This window comes from Episyrphus balteatus, chromosome 2 (genome assembly GCF_945859705.1).
Source record: "Episyrphus balteatus chromosome 2, idEpiBalt1.1, whole genome shotgun sequence".
Classification (NCBI taxonomy): Eukaryota; Metazoa; Arthropoda; class Insecta; order Diptera; family Syrphidae; genus Episyrphus; species Episyrphus balteatus.
The window spans coordinates 27,247,571-27,265,892 of record NC_079135.1 but is presented as its reverse complement, the minus strand read 5'-3'; the positions used below and the strand labels follow the sequence as shown (position 1 = coordinate 27,265,892).

General features: G+C 29.7%; 1 protein-coding gene across 2 annotated transcripts in view; it reads right to left on the bottom strand.

Annotated features, from left to right (window-relative positions):
* LOC129912644 (cell adhesion molecule Dscam2) overlaps positions 1-18,322 on the bottom strand; it is a 151,617-nt gene that overhangs the window by 27,938 nt on the left and 105,357 nt on the right. For both annotated transcript variants that reach the window (XM_055990983.1, XM_055990984.1), the window contains exons 15-16: positions 7,081-7,223; positions 1,448-1,609 (exon numbers count right to left, since the gene is read on the bottom strand). In XM_055990983.1, coding sequence (XP_055846958.1) covers positions 1,448-1,609; positions 7,081-7,223 — 305 coding nt within the window. The remainder of the gene's footprint in view (positions 1-1,447; positions 1,610-7,080; positions 7,224-18,322) is intronic.

Here is an 18,322-nt window from a genome sequence, read left to right as displayed (position 1 = left end):
AACTCGCTAACTTTCTCAAAAGATATCCAACGATGTAAGAAGTTTGCTCTTTATATGTTCTTCAAGTCAAACACATAAAACAAATAGCCTTCAAGGTTATTCGCTTAAATTAAATTTTAAAAGTTATAGCGAAGAAAATATGAATTCTTTCGAAAAACTTTTCAAAGCGAATGTTATTCTCAACAAGAATATATCCAACGATAAATAGGTAGGGTATATTTCTCAAAATTTAATTTACTTTGAAAGTCTTCAACTACAAGAAAACCTTGGCTGGCTATGTATACCTTCCTACCGTCTTTCTTCGAAATTAAAATTGAAAATATATTCACAAGCAAAATACAGCTGCTGTAGTTGGTGGTGCTTAATATTTACAAAAGAAACTAACAACAAGCAATTGGTCTTGGAAGTAGTATTTTTTGCATCCTTCAAGAAAATCTATAGGATCGCATAATAAAACGCTTTAGCAAATAAAATACCCACTTTGTTCAAGAGCGAATAAGTTATTATTATTGATTTTTTTGTTGTTCTTTCAAAAATCCCACCCGTTCATGAAAACCTTCTTTTTTCTCTATAAAAAAAAACCATAATAAATTCCTCTTCTATACCAAAGACGAAAAAGGCCTCCTCCAAACCCTCACTTCAAACAAACATTCATACCTTCCCATAAAATACTATTTAAGAGTCGAGGCATACCACGTATTTACCTTTCAATCTGATTGCTCCTCATAACAACAAACGCAGCAGAGAATGCCGAACAAACAATTTTGCGAGAAAAGAGAGAAGCATCACAAGTTCGTTCACCTTTTTTCTTCTGTGTGTTCGTTCAGAGAAATCCTTTTAAAAATGCAAAATCGTCAGCCAGAGCTACTACTAACGGCAAAAGAAAATAAGGACGACACAACCGACCCCCAGAGAGTATAGAAAGAACCTAAATTGAGAAGAGAGTTGGGGGAGAGAGGGGGCTATAGAATGACCCCCTCAACTTTTTTGCCTAACATCTCACAATCATCATCATCAGCAGCATCATTTTCATCATCATTTCTATATGAGAAGAAGACGTAGAACGAATACAAGAAAAAAAAAAAAATAAAATCCCCCGAAAGAAGAAAATGGAAAAAGTAGGATAAATTGCTTTTCTTCCCATAGTATCGCTCATGCAATTATACAAAACGGCACAAGGACTATGCGGACAACTGGCATTGCAAAGAAAAACCTCGTCGTAGTCAGCCATTATAGCGTATAGCACATTTCTAAACAAAGGATAAATCTATTATATTCCATTATTGTTCAAATATATACCTTTTCCTAAGGCTTCTTAGATTTGCCGGTGCTGATGCTGGCGGGGAGCCTCTTTTTCATTTTCTTATTATTCTTAAGCACAATCGAGAGTAGTTGTTGATATTTAAAAGGGGGTAGGGGGAGAGTGAAAACGTACGATTTTACTTACCCAACACATGAATCTCGACGTTTCTTCTTGAAGTTTGCTTTTGTTTATTTTGTGCCATACACGTGTAGGTTCCAGCATCTTCAAGGCGTTGCAGCTGTTCGATAACGAGCGTACCATTGTTATAGGCCCTTTGACGTCGATTGATTGGTAGGGTTTGACCATCTGTAAAGAAAGTATAGGTATTTATTATAATAAACTTTAATCATACCAATAGAAATGTTTATTATTGTTATGATATAAGCTTTTTAAAAAACCTAAATAGGAACAAAAATACTCTCTTATTTCCTTTTCAAAGTTTATAGAAAGGATAATAGAAGTTTGTTTTTTGATGCTGGAAATGTTTGCCATAATTTTATAATTGAAATTAAAACATAGAAAAAAACTAAAGTTTATTAAAATTATAAATAATGATGGCAGACCTTAAATCCCACCTGGCCCAATTCATTCAACTTTAATATGTTTCAAACTTTATTTCTGAACTTTCTCATTGCTAAAGTGTTTTATTCCCTTTTAAGTTTGAATAGTCACTATTTGGAATATAATCTACAAAATCCAAATTATTAAATGTACAACAACATAAAATACTATGGAATTAATGTCTTCACAAATTACAGCTTTGAAAGGTTGGAATTTTCAACAGATATTTGTTTTTTCTATTACAAACAACTTAGCGAAGCACCCGGAGCAACAAAATCATAAATGCTGTAACAAATTAGAAACAAAATAGCAACAAAATAATAAACTATTCCCAAATCGATTCACTAAGTTCATTTTCATACAAACCACGCAATTCTGTCTGTCTATCTGTGAGTATGTTTGTGAGTCTGTCTGTCGGTCGGTCGGTAGGCACTTGTTATAAGATCAAAATAAAACGATTTTGAAAAAAAAAAAAGTGAACTGTCTCTCATAAGGTCCTAACTTTTTAAATAAAAATTATATTTTTGTAATCATTATTTTTAACAGTAATTTCCATTATTAATGGTTCTCGATTATTAATTTTTGACTTTCTCCTATAAACAATTAAATGGACTTCAAACGAATTTATTTTCTGTGTAGAAGCAAAAAAGAACCTTATCTTAAAATTAAGTGCATTTAAGAAAAATCATTTTTGAATTAAAAAAAAATATTTCAATTTTCAACAAATTTTGTTAAGGTTCAATTATAATTTCTCAAAAATAACACCTCCAACAATTTTTACTTGCTCTATAGGGCAAGTATTGGTTTCGTCTAGAAAAAAAAAATTTGAGAAAACCAACATTACGATGATGGAGAAGATCAAAAAAGTGGTTTTCGTCATGCCGTCCGTCGGTCTGTGCGTGTGTGCGTCTGTGCGTCCATCTGTACATCGAGCTAGGGCCTAAACGGATTAATGGATTTGCTTGAAACTTGGTACAGATGCTTTTTAGGTTATTCCCTAGGATAGTTTTTTTTTATTTTTTTAATATCTCCTTTTTAACGCATATCTCCCATATAATGTTTTCGAGGTATTGCAACTTTCTCGAAAACGGCTCTAACGATTTTAATTAAATTTGGTATACGTAATAGAATTATTGATTCTAACAAAACTGCGTTTTTAGTTTTTCTCAAAAAATGCGGAGAACGGAAATATTGCGTTGCCGTTTTTCAAAAATTGACATGTTTTTTAAGTTCATATATTTCACCAAAGCATAAGTTAATTTTATTAAAAATTTACAGACATCATTTTGAAGTATAAAATGTAAAAAAAAAAATATTTTTAAAAACATTTTTGAAAAAAAAAATTTTAATTTAATTTTTAAACTTTCGATTTTTTTTTCTCGACACTAAATAAAATCTTAAATTTCCAATAGCCATTTAAGATAAAGATACTGTAAACTACAAGAGCAAGTACGTGCGACCCAGTAGTGCATTTTATTTTTTAAAGATATTTAAACAATTTTGTATACAATTTTGTATACGTTTTTTCCAAAACGGCTCCAATTTAACGTTAAGAAAATTAAAACTCTAAAAATTGTTTTTTTTTTATTTAAAAAAAGTTAATCGTCGAAGAAAATCTGTAGCTTTAAAGTTATTTATTTTTGTGTATATTTCTGTCAAAAACTTTCCAACTGATTGAGTTGAGACATTTTCGATTCAATTTATTATCCCAGGTAAAATAGATTTTTTCAAGGATTGTTTTTTTTTTTAAATAATGTTAAGTCAGTAAAAAATAACTGAAAATATCATGAAAAAAAAATTGAAGGTTGTTTTTGATTGGTTAAATATTATTTACAAAAATTAAAAATAAATTTTTCGTGTACTACTTTTAGTTCTTAAGCCATTTACAAATTTTAAAATTTTCTATTAACTTTTACAATTTGAACTATTTTTTTTTAGAAAAAAACACTTCAAATCACCATGCATGGTTATAAAAATATCAATTAAAAAAATGCATTTGAACTTTAAAAAAAAAAAATATTTATTGCAAATAAAAAAAAATTGCTTACAAAAATGTTATTGCACTTTAAGTAAATTTGCATGGAAAATTTTTTTTGCAAATAAAAAGTTTTCTGCATTGAAAAAAAAAATCAATCCAAAATGTGAGCATTAAATATTGTTTTAATATTCGTCAAATTTCAATATTGTAGTTGAAATAGTTATTGTAATGCAAATTAGTTAACATTGTAAGAAATTCGATAAAACTTAGTGCTCACATTTCCCATTGATTTATTTTTTTTTTCAATGTAGAAAATTTTGCATTTGCAATAAATTTTTAATGCAAAATATTTGTATTTGCAATAAAAATATCTGTTGCAATAAATATTTTTTGAATGCAAATCTTTTTTATTTCCAGATAATATACATATTTTTATTTTATTTTTAGTGGAAAGCAAATCGAATAAAAACTATCGATATTTTGCATGAATACGTTAAAAAAAAAACTCGGCACGGGTAAATGATAGGGGGTTTGAACTTTGGGAACATTTATTTCATTTGTTGAGAAACTTTTGAGCTTTTGCTTTGACTTAGTAAAATAAAAACTCGTATTTTTTATTATACCTACTGATACTAGTAATCCGCATAGAAGAAGCGATACTATCGGTCTTTGAAGAGCAAAAACGTAAATATTTTTTGTAGCAAACCAAGTGGTTTATAAATTATACCGATATTTTCGACAGTTAACGTTTATCTTCGGGGAAAAAAAGGTACAAAATTCTTTAAGATTTGCTCGTGAAAGTTACATTAAAAAAAATGTATCTTTAACTTTTGACCTTAACTAACTTAAAACGCAGTTTAGATTTTCTTATGAACTTTGGTGTAAATATTCCTTACGACACAATACAGAGAATTGTATTTTAGAACAATTTGGCTTTTTTGTACATTTTACCTAGGCTAGATTCTTACAAATCAACATTATTTGAATTTGTTCAGCTACAATTGAAGTACTCAAAAAATTAACCCTCTACTGCATACGAAGCCAAATATGGTTTTGTCAGTTTGAAAGCACTTTGCTCTTCTCTGTCACAAAAAAATGGTAAAGATTCAATACAATCCTCTTCTTTATGTTTCTGAGAACCCATAGAGATAGTTTTTTCGTATGTCCGGCACAAAATATAGGTGTATTTTATGATCACAGGTGAGTCGATCAGTCGTGTGCATTGAAATCGAAAGTGTAGAATATATTCATACTTTAAGTGTTAATAACTGCGTTTCTTTGGAAAGTAAAGTGGAATTAAAAATTTATTTAGGATCGATTGTCTAATTGTGTATGCTATGAACCAATTTTTTTTGAAAAAAAGTTATTGGCCTGGTCTTGGGAGGGCAAAAAGTAGGGAAGCCATATTTGGCTTCGTATGCATTCAGGGGTTGTAAATCTACACAATATGTAAAACTTTTTTGTTGGAAAATTTTGTTCCTTTACATTGTTATTTTGCTTGGAATCTATGTTTTATTCAGAAATGGAGTCCCTTCGCTTTTAGAGACATTTTTCACATGTTAACCCCATTTCCGGCGGCGTAACCACACAAATTTCAGGGAAAGGGGGGCTCACCTATAATATTTTTCAATAATTTTATTACTTCTTAGCTTTTGTAAGATCTGGGAGTGGGTGAAAATGTTGGAGCAAGACTTACTTCGACAGTGGAAAGAATGTGAACTAGAAAAAAATATATTTAACGGAAAAAACAAATTGCTTTTCTCGGTTCCATGGCTTAAAATGAGCCAAATTTGAATTAATTCTTAACTTTTTGTAATGCAATGTATTTATTTTACATTATTTTGTTTTTAAATGATAAATATTTATCTTTTGATATTTTCAATTGTATTCTTTACATAATCTGAATAAATAAAATTAGTAAAATTTCTTACCCCTAAATGCATACGAAGCCAAATTTGGCTTATAAACAAATTTTTTAAACAAATTATTTAAAAAAAAAAATTTTAATGAAAACCGTTTTGAAACAACCCAAAGAACCCATGTAAAGCATTTTTTAATTTTTTCGTCCGCTAATATTAATTCATGCAGTAGAGGGTTAAAGCAAATGTTCATTTTTTTTTTTAAATAAGAAACGTTGAATTTATAAAATGCTTAACAATGTTAAAACAATAATTTTTAAAGTGTTCGCAAACTTATTGTTCCGCTAAAAAAAAAAAAAAAAAGTAGATAAACGCTAATTCAGTTTTTCATATTTGGAAACATTTTGTTTATTCTGCCATTGTTTTATAAGCCCCCAGGTAATTTGCTACAAGAATAATACTTTTTCACATACAAATTTTGGACAAAAAACTGTCAAATTTTATACATATTAACAATGTTATCGTCTTTTCTAAAATAACACATTTTTTTTTTTAATTTTATTTTTATTAGACAGCTCTAATATAATATTTATGATCATACTCCCTTCACAAAGCTTAGATAAAAAATACAAAAAAACATAAAATTAATAAATTCCTGCCAACTATAAAAACAATGAATACCCAGAAACAATATAATACCCCATCACCATCTCTCTATTCTGTATTTAACAAAAAATTACTCTAAAAAAATCATAATTAATATGGAAACAAACCTGATAGCTCTTAGCAAAATAATTTAAACAAAATATAATATAAAAGAAGAACAAAAAAAAAATAAATTCATACAATGCTAGTTATGTCAATATAAAAAGAGGATATATGCTCTGCATGCCCTGAGTCCTGACCGACACAACGTCGTCGTTGTCGTTGTCGTCATCATGTCCGCCCTCTTTCATAACCCGACCCCTCTTAAAAATATCTGAAACATTTGTTGAAAATTAAACAAAAGACCCTGGCAAATGCTATAACAAAGCATAAAAAATAAAAAAAAAAAAACAGAGAAAGCTAACAAAAAAAGCAAAAGAATAAAAAGAAGAAAGAAAAAAAAAAAGCGAAACTATGCGCATAAAGAAAAAATATTAAAATTATGAAGGTACGAGGAGTAGCTATATGTCCTTTAGAATCAACAACCAACGTCAAAAAAAAAAAAACGAAGGAAGGAAATTCTGCTTATGCGAGCATAAAAAAGCATTTTGTTTTGTGCTTATTTTCTTTTTTGTCTGTGAATTTTTTATGCATACTCCATTCTCTAAACCCCTGTCGTATCTTTATTTTCTTAACACCCACCAACTCCCTCCAAAAATAACACATAAACTTACCCCTTTCCCAGTGGATCTTATCAATAGGATATCCAGCGACAGGACATTTAACTATCAAATCGCTTCCCGATATTCCTGTTATTTTTGGCATTTCCCGAATATATGGAAGACCATAAATATTTACTTTAGCACTGTGTGACACTCTGAAAAGATACAAAGAACGAAAAAAAAAATATTAATAAAGAACGAAAAAAAAAACCAACAAAACGATATCAAGACGCAACGAAATAAAAATAAAGTGGCATAAGAAATTTTATATCCTTTTTTGTAAGGCACCATTTAGTGGTAAAGAAGTCGTTTTCTTTTTCTTTATTTTTTTGGTTTTCTTACCCTTGTCGATTTTTCCTGACAAAATGTTATTCATTTTCTTTTCTGTTAAGTTCAAGGTTTATGAAGTGTGATTGATACAATTTTGTGTGAATTTGTTCATTGGTGAGGATGGACGATAAATGTTGACAGACACACATCACCACCCACCCAAGACTTTCAAAAGTAACAAAATATTTAGTTTATTATGAGAAGGGAAAGGAAACATAAACAAAAAGACATCAGGATCATTTTCGGAAATTAAATTAGGAGAATCATGTTGATATTTGGTAATTTACCTGTTGCTTCAATATGTCATTTAGTATCAATATATTATTGTTAAGGGATAATACTTTTTTTGTATTGAAAATAAAAGGGTTCATATCAGATAGGTATATTTTTTTTTCTATGGAAAAAATTGATTTGCATATAAAAAAATGATGTTAAAATGAACTTTCATCGGAATACATCAACAAAAAAACGTTCAATTGAAAAGAAAACTCTCGATTGATGATTAAAATAAGTTCGGAGTAAAGTGTCAAAGATAAATTCACAGGAAGAATTTAATAAAAATAGAATTGATTTTCAGGGAAATTATAATTTCGATAAGCCATATTGAATTCTTTGAATCCTTAAAGACCGACATCCACAAATTTGCTGGCTATATTGTATATCAGTAACCTATGTATATGGTAACATAGTCCTGTAATGAAAAAATACCAATTTTAAGAGCTTTAACTCAAACGGTCACTGTGGCGTATGTGTAAAATTGCTTCTATTGAAAAAACTTTAATGATTCATAAATAAAAATTAACCCAGTGGACCTTTGCTAAAAAATTTAATCACTATTTAAATTTAATTTGAATGAACCTAACAAATATAAATTATTTCTATCTTCGTGACCTTTTGACGTGATAACGTCTTATAAATCGATGAACCATGGCAGCCACCACAAAAAAGTGACGCCATTTTCTAGCGTTACACTCTCGCACTTTTGCAGTGCGGCAAAAAATTTAAATTCAAAATTAAAAATAAACTATTAGAGATACAAAAATCTCCTAACGCTTATTTGAAAGATAATTATCTAAAGCCTTATCCAAATGAAGGATTTTTAAAAATTCCGTCATTTAATAGGGTAAACAGGGGTAAAACGGAAAGATGAAATTCGGGCTAAAATCTAAACGCGTGGTCGTAGAGAATTGATTCTTTTTGTTATAGATAGAAGAGATTGATTTAAGGATAACTGCATTTAAGAAAAAATTCTAAAAAATTCTGGAACTCCGCTATAACGTTTTGTTTGAACGTTGATCAGGTGTTGTGGGTATGACAAAATATTGATTATGGGTAGGGGAAATTTTTTTTGACAATTCTAAAGGTGCCAGGTTAAAGATGAAGGAAAAAAATATTAGGCGTCTCATACGGATTTTTTTCCAACACTCTGCGTTTCGAAATATGAATTTTTGAAAAATACCTACGTTTTTAGGGGTATTTTTGGGTAGTTTTTGATTATTAGCTTTTTTTTGGAGCGTTCAAAAAATCTCAAGTTATATGGGACATGTAGGGCTGATAAATGCGCATACATGTGCATTAAAATTGGAATCGTTAAAAGAGTTTTGACTGAATACGGAGAAAAATAAGTTTTAAAAAAACAGGTTTTTTGGCCGTTTTTAACCGATTTTCATCGTTTTTTATTTTTACCTTTTTTTCTTTAATAGATAGAGGAATATTATATATATGGAGTAATGATAGACCATGATTGCGACTATATGTGTGCGAAATTTCAATCATTTTCGTAAACATAATTTGAGATAAGGGTTTTTATAGGTTGTTAGGGAAAAAATTCATTTAATAGCATGAGAACATAAAAATAAATGTTTTTTTGCTTTTTTTTATGAAATTTCATCGAGTTTAAAAAATTCTAGCTCTTTTTGTAGATGTCTCATAGACTTCATCTATATATATATTTTTAGCTAAGACAATTTCAGATGGTGTAAAAATTTGTATAGATTGTTAAAAAAAAAATGGATTTAATAGCGTGAGAAGACAAATTTACATGTTTTCTTTGCTTTTTTTTGATGAAAATGATTGTTTTAAATAAATTATTTTAATACTTTTTGCTCATTGTAAAAATTTAAAAATGGTTTTATTATTTAGAAGAAGTATTTGGCTTTTTAATGGTATAATTTTTTTTGTGAGCTTTTAAAATAAAAAAAAAAATAATATAATGAGAAAAAAAAAAAGATATTTTTTTTAGCTTTTTCTTGTAAATTATGATTGTTTGAAATAAATAAACCCTTCAAATGGCTCATTTTAAAAGCACACAACCTGTTTTCTTACGACGTTATCACGTAAAATCATCGTCCGTACCGGCTTTACAGACAACCTCTTTTTTTGTTACAAATAATAATCCCCTACGTGGGCTTGAGGACATTATTATGAATTTTTTGAAATTTCGATCGATTGAAACGTCCTTTTCATGACTTCAATATGAATTTTAAAATATTATAAAAATAAAAAACAGAATATCCAGCTGCAATTACAAGTTTAAGAAACCTCTTTACGCTCAAACATTACTCTTGAAGGAAAGCTTAAGATCCATAAGTAACAAAATTGACCTCAAGCCCACGTAGATGATTACACTGGTCAACAAGGTTTTTGTTACAGACATCAAGACATACTTTTCTATAGGTTTTTTGGGTGCTGAGCTCGAATCTGGAGTCAGAACAATTCTATCACATCACGTTTTTGAGATAATCCCGTTAGAAAATCGAAAATGCCGCTTTTTACCAGTTTTCGAGATTATTTCTTAGCTTTTGGTTATTTGTTTTAAATAAATTTGTAACGGTTTCTAGTAAAACTAAATCTTGTCTTTCTAAATCCGTTTAAATCTTTTAAAAATTTCTTTTCTTCGTTGAGAAATCTGAAGTTGAAATCAACGTGTTTGGTATATCTTATGTTTATTTACTTTTAATAGCGAATCTCAAAAAGTTCTTTGCCAATCGCTTTCAAATTTTGACACAACGTTCTATTTTGAATCTTGCAAGTTTTTATATCTGCGAAAGTGGTGAATCGCGGTGAGATACATCAAAGCGTGACTGTGTCAGATAAGTTATACTAAATAATTACTAGTGAGAAAAATATAATTTTTTTCTTGTTAAAAACAAGACAAGAACTTAATGGAATGTAAACGAAACGTTGTGTCAAAATTTGAAAGCGATTGGCAAAGAACTTTTCGAGATTCGCTATTAAAAGTAAATGAACATAAGATATACCAAACACGTTGATTTCAACTTCAGATTTCTCAAAGAAGAAAAGAGATTTTTAAAAGATTTAAACGGATTTAGAAAGACAAGATTTAGTTCTACTAGAAACCGTTACAAATTTATTTAAAACAACTAACCAAAAGCTAAGAAATAATCTCGAAAACTGGTAAAAAGCGGAATTTTCGATTTTCTAACGGGACTATCTCAAAAACGTGATGTGATAGAATTTTTTTGACTTCGGATTCGAGCTTAGCACACCAAAATCCTATAGAAAAGTATACCTTGGTTTCTGTAACAAAAAAAAAGTTTAATTTTGTTGACCAGTGTTATTATTTCTAACAAATATACCTTAAAAGAGTTAAATTTAAAAAAGAACTGCACCGCCAAAAAGTCAAGGTCGATGTTTGTTCTCTCTCTGAAGATACATATGTACATATGTACATATTTTGAGATTGGACTAAATACTGAAATCTCAAAATAAAAAAAAAATCCTTCCGTTTTATGGAAATTTAGGGCGAAATTCATTCGTTACTTAAGTTAAGATTTTTCTCAAAATAAAATCTTGACTTGACAAAATATTTGACTAATTTGAGGTAACTGTCATTTGTCATTATTAAAAGAAAATATATTTTCAGATGATAGTTGACGTAAATTAGTCAAACTTTATTGTCAGCTGGATTGTACAAAAATTTTACTTAAGTCAAGTTATAGGGTTGCCATACTTTATAGTTTATTTTTGGAGTTTTTTCGACTACATGACTCTGTAAAAGAGGAAATTTTAAAACTCGTCTGCGATTTGACAGATTTTCAATTTTTAATTGTGACTTTAAGTAGGGGAAGTGGGGGCAAGACCGCTTATGAGGGCAAGATGGTTTTTTTACTATGTTGTATGAAAAAATATTAAATTGGCAGGACTTTTAATATAAAATAAATGGCTTCTGGTAAGATCGATTATGCCTGTAAGTATGAGCAATAGTTTGGTTGAAATCCAGAGAAGTTATAGTAAATTTTGTGATTTTTCATCAAATCGTCATGTTTTGTGTGAAAAGAAATTTGTACTTTTTTAAATGAAATATTTAAGGGCCAATTTATTGAGTCTCCATTAAATATCGAATTTTATCGCTTTAGTTAACGGCGTAGTTAAACCATTAAGTACATACATTCCATTAAATATTCTATTCACTCGTCTTTAGTTAAATTCGTTGTTGTTAATGGAAACATTAAATTTAAAACTCTGTTAAAAAATCTCAAGGATTTTTAATTTATTTTGAAAAATAAATCTGTCAAAAGCTAGTATTTTGTCATGTCAAATAGATTTATTTTTTGTTTTCTTGTATTTAACGATTAAAAAGCTCGTCTTTAGATACTTTTAAGATGGATATTTTCATTTAATACATTTCATTTAAGTATCTGTTGTCAAAAATATAATAACCGTTACATTATTATTACATAAAACAACGCTCTTAGGAATGTTGTAACTATTGTGTTTATTAAAGTCGCGGAATTTAAAATAAAGTTTTAGAATTAATTCAAAACTTTCCTATATTTTTTGTTCAACATCCGTTCGAAAAATTTGAGGTGGGCTAGGCACTATACCAATTGAATCATTTATTTTCAAAACATGATAAGTCCATGATTTTAAATTTTGCAGAAGAAGAAAAAAAACGTTCTATTTTCTTTTGATGTATGTAGCAAAATTTATAAAAAATATATTTTGTAGAACTTCTGCCTAGGTACAAAATACCGTTTCGTTTTTAATTTTTGGAGCTATAGTTCAAAAGATAAAAAATAAAAACGCTTTTGGACTTATCATACTTTGAAAATAAACGGATGTGAAATTAGTTTTAAAATGGGTACCCAATTTTGCTTTCATCCCCAGTCTATCACAAAATTGTATTTGAGATTAAAATATAATGTCCGGAGTGCTTCTTTAAGACACTTTAAACTTAAGATTTTCAGCCAGTAGCTTAATATAGCATTTACACATAAAAAAGCTGTTGTTTATTTTCAAAAGATGATAAGTCCGGGACCTATCCTGTTTTTGATACTAAAAAAATATTTCGCTTAGCTGTAAAATCGGATATAGATGGAGTAGATACTTCATTATTTTGAAGATAGACGTGGTTATCCCTAGAATAACAATTTAGTCAAAAAAACGAATTTTGAAAAAAAGTGGACTTATCATGTTTTGAAAATAAATGATTCAATTACAATTACCAAACGTTGGTCTTATGATATTGGTTGAACACATTTTCACCATTCTATTTGTCCATATTTATGCCTGTTTTATATATTTTTAATTGTCAATTGGCACTGAAACTTTTTTTAATAAAATAATAAATGAAATGACATTTGACGCTAATGGAAAGTGAATAAATAGAAATTCTGTTTTAAACCTCCATTTGCTCTAAAAATCCCTCTTAAAAGGTCGAATTCGGCATTTTAATTAAAAAGTGTTTTAAATTTAATGCTCAATTAGTTAATGAAGTCAAAATTCAAAAAAATCCTTAAAAGAGACTGAATAAATGAATTTTGTTTTTAATTTTAAAATGACGATTTTAATGAAGATTTTAAATTTAATGGAGAGTCAATAAATTGGGCCTAAAAGTCTTAACTTTTTCTTTTTTTTGTAATAAAAGTTGGGAACCGATGAAAATTTTGATTTTTGTGATTATTGCAAAAAGATTCTAAATTTTAAGATAGAAATAGTTTTATTATCAACAGAAGTTGATAGGGCGGTCTTGATTTTTAATTAAGATGTTTTTTCAAAACGTATTACTTTTTATTCAGTATTTAAATTTTTTTTTTTTAATGATGAGATTTCCTACAAAAAAACATTAAAGTTAACCCTTTCGAACCCAAGCTATGAAAATCAATATTAAAAAATGTGTTTTCGGTATTATCGGGTCAAAAACATGACAACTAAGAAATATGAATAGCAAAAAGTTATTTTCCAAAATAATAAATAGCAAAACTAATGTGTTTTTCCCATGTTACATGTAAGCAACATGCACTGCTTATGACCACCAAAAAAAGTCGGAGAACTGAGATAATCACTTTTTATGAAACTATAATGTATGCTACTTCTTCTAAGCAAAAAAACAAAACACTTTCTGCATTAACATTTTTATATCTTTTTTTCAAAATTATGACCATATATAAAAAAAAAAATGTGAATTTTAGTCCCTTTCTCGATAAAAAAAATTAAAGGTATGATATTTGACTAACTTTTTGTAATAATCCAGTAACAAAAAGTTATAGAAACAAGGTTGATTTTGGAATGATGACTCTTATAACTTAATAATCTCGATTTGTAGATTTTTTACATTTTTTGTTTGTGTGTATGACTTTCATATACTAATGGCGTTTTTAATTGGAAATCCGGAATTGTTCTTTGATTCGGAATCCCAATTGAAAAGTTTTTTTTTATTCCGAAGAATCTGAAGTTTGGTGTAAATGTATTGGTTGAGTTTGAAATGTGTCACATAAATGTGTATTCGCGCCAAATTTCATTTGTTTTTTGGTCAAGTGAGACATTTGACATTTAAATCTATGAATGTGTGAGTGAGAAGAGAAATTCTCTTTTTTGTTTTTCAGAATCAGAACTGTCAGTATTGCCCAATTGAACGCATTCATATTGTTTTTTTTTTGCTTCCAGATTGCCAATTGAAAACGTTATAGTTGTATATCGCGGGCACAAAGCTGAATCTGTAAAATTGTACTTTTGAGAAAAAACGACTTCAAAGTTTTGGCAACTCGTGCATCGGGCTTTGATAGTTTAAACTGCTAGGTAACAGAAAAATCAGTTTTTCAAAACCGAGACATTGAATTTTTTGAAATTTTGTTCATGTTCATTTTTATTTAAGTTTTTTTTTTTTCATAAATATGTAGGCATACCGACATTTACCAAATTGGTATAGGTATAAAAAGTTTTAAACATTTTAGCAACTTGAACTTCTTGGAGCAAGTCGTGTACTTTTTTTAAGAAATCTTGTCTGCTAATTTGCGCAAATAAAACTCTGTTTTCTGAATCCTATACTTTCTATTTCACATGTAAGTTAACTCCACATTTGTTGAAATATTTTTGTTGGTCAAGCATTACCTCTATATGGGTTCGAGGTCACCGGATATCAAATGCATTGCACAAGCCACGAGTGCAATGACCAACAGCAACATACTTCTGCCATACGTTGCAGTCTGGACTGTGTGAAGTAAAAACAACAGAGTCATCAAATTATAAATTGAAAGAAGGTTTCGCTTAGGCTTTATCCATTAAGTTAGTTTAGTTAGAAATTGTAACTCGTAGACGTAAGAAATATTATGAGAAAATAAAATAAAAATTATTTTTTTAAGTAAAATAAGTTTAAAATAGTTTAATTGGCGCCCAACACGGTTTTTTCGAACTAATGCAGTAAGTCGACCTTAATAAGCTCGCCGCGAGTGAATAGCCGAATAAAACAAACAAAACAAAGGAACGCAGTCAATCGATCGAGAGACGAGAACACGAGGGAGTGTGAAAGAGTTGCCCGAGTAGCCTAGGCAAAAGAGAAACCCAACCTTTCACCAGCGTGGGATGTTCCGAGTTATAGTACTGTAAGAACTTAAATTTAAGAAGTGAATTAAAATTCATTAGTCAATTAAGAAATTTAAGAAAATTTTATAAATTTAAGAAATTTTTTCATTGCATTATTTCAATTTCAAATCAAAAAGTGAATTAAAATTTTTTTTTTAACTAAATTCTTTAAATTTAAGAAATTTTCCCATTACTTAATTTAATTTTTAATCCAAAATCTTTATTAATTTTACTACCAAAATTGGTAAATCAAAGCATTCTAAAGCTAAACAAATCATGTATCCCCTTCCTAACACTGAAAATCCAAATCCAACCGATAATACAAATCCCCCTGACCTTAGCGGCATCCAGCTGCAATTTCCAAATCTTAATATGCCCCCTCCAAGTGGAAGTGCAACCGTAAATAACAGTAATAGAGTTATTGCCACAGCAGAGCTCGAAAATCTGGTTACAAATATAGTTTCAAGAGTGTGTAAGGAACAGTGCAAAGACATAGTTCAAACAATTATAAATCCTCATGCCAACTTTTACAAGGGTATAGAGCAAACTATTGATGCTCAATTTTCCGGGAATCTAAATGATCTCGACAAAGTACCTGATGTGGTACGAACACTAAGGGAATTCTCAGGAAACCCTGGCGAATATAGTTCTTGGAGAAAAAGTGTTGAGAGGATTCTCAACATTTATAACAATCTTAAAGGTTCATTAAGGACTACGCAAAACTTGCGAAACCCCTGACAGCCCTTTTAAGAGGGGAAGATGGACGAGTGTCCAAACAAGCTTCCAGCAAAAAAATTATACACCTCGACAATGAAGCCCTTGAAGCGTTCCAGAAAATAAAAAATTCCCTTATCTCAGAAGATGTAATCCTTACATTTCCTGACTTTAAAAAAGAGTTCCATCTTACAACGGATGCTTCTAACTACGCTATAGGTGCAGTACTAGAACAAGAAGGTAGACCTATAACGTTTATCTCTCGAGTTCTTTCGCCATCCGAAGAAAATTTAGCAACCAACGAAAAAGAGATGTTGGCCATCATATGGGCACTTGATTCTCTTAGAAATTACCTTTACGGTTCAGCAATTGTTACAATTTACAACGACCATCAACCACTGACTTACGCTCTAAGCAATAAAAATAACAACCAAAAGCTTAAACGTTGGAAGAACATACTTGAAGAATACAAACATAAAATAAAATATAAACCTGGTAGAACCAACGTTGTAGCTGACGCTCTATCTAGACCACCAGTAGACAGCAATGTTAACACATTGACTATTACTCAACACAGTGATGAGAGTTCTAGTCAGAACCTCATTCAATTCGCAGATGAACCTGTAAATGTCTTCAAAAATCAGATCATCCTATCAGAAGGTACTCAAGCTTCTTACAAATTTGAAATTATATTTCCAACATACCACCGACACACAATAATAGAACCAGAATTTTCTAACGAAAAAATAATTGAAATCCTAAAACGCTACCTTAATCCATCTGTCATCAATGGCTTACAGACAAGTGAAAGAATCTTAGGCCAAATTCAAGAAATTTATCCTATTCATTTCAAACAATATAGAACTAGATTTGCTAGAAAAATTGTCAGAGACTTAGTAGATGAAGAACAACAAGAATCTGAAATAATCAAAGAACATAACCGTGCACATAGAAATAGTAAAGAAAATAAATTACAGATCTTGAGCAAATTTTATTTTCCTCAAATGCGTCGTAAAGTCGAAAAGATAACAAAAAACTGTATAACATGCAAAGAACATAAATACGACAGACACCCTTCCAAACCCATGATCCAAGCAACCCCCATACCTACATACCCTGGACAAATATTACACATAGATATCTATTTTACAAACAAACGAGTTATCCTGACAGCTATTGATAAGTTTTCAAAATATGCTTTAGTAAGAATCCTAAAATCAAGATCCGCTGAGGACATAAAACAACCTCTAAGAGAATTAATACTATCCTTTGGAGTTCCACAAAGTATTGTCGTAGATAACGAAAAATCCTTAAACTCGAATTCGGTTCTTTTCATGGTAGAAAACTTTTTCAATATAAACGTTTTTAAAACACCTCCATATACGAGTACAGCAAACGGACAAATAGAACGTTTCCACTCTACACTTTCCGAAGTAATTCGATGCTTGAAATCTCAAAACCCACACTTTACATTTTCAGAACTTCTTGACAAATCAATATTTGAATATAATAATTCCATACACTCGACTACAGGCAAAAAACCCATTGACATATTTTTCGCAAGAGATCTAGCAAATAATCCGGAACAACTTGAAAAAGAAAGAGAAAGAACAACACAGAAAATTAAAGAAAAACAAGACTCCGACTTAGAATACCATAACAAAAAGAAAACCGTTGTTAGAGACTTTTCCATTGGAGAAATTATTTACGTAAAAGTCAACAAGAGATTAGGAAATAAACTATCTCCCAAGTATAGAAAAGAAATAGTAAAAGAAAATAAGAACTCAACTGTCGTTACAAAATCAGGAAAAACCATACACAAAAGTTTAATTAAAAATTAATTTCCTCTCCTTCCCTTTAGGTTTTTGGTAGGTATACCTCTGTACCACAAATGCCAGCGTCAAAATCCTTGACTATACGAACTCCCAACTCATAGCCATCAACTCGGGAAATGTGAAAGTTCAAACAGGGAACTTCAAACTGATACATGTCATAGACATGGATCTTTATAGAAGAAGCCTGAGTGCTATCCAGAAAAAAATACAAGAATTTTCCAACGTTCCAAATTCTAACATTCCTATGTTCCCATTCTTATCCTACGAAATACAACAAATACAAACTCACCTCAACCGCCTTTCCCCTAATCCTCGAAACAAGCGATCTATAGAACTAATTGGTTCAGCATTCAAATGGATCGCAGGAACCCCTGACAAACATGATTTCCAAATAATAAATGAAAAAATAAACAATGTACTTTCAAATAATAATCAACAAAGAATAATTAATAATTTACTTTTAGTTAAAATAAACGAAATAAGTAACGCAACAAACGAAATAATAAGAAAATCAGACATACACTTCGCGTCACTTGAATAGAAACAACATT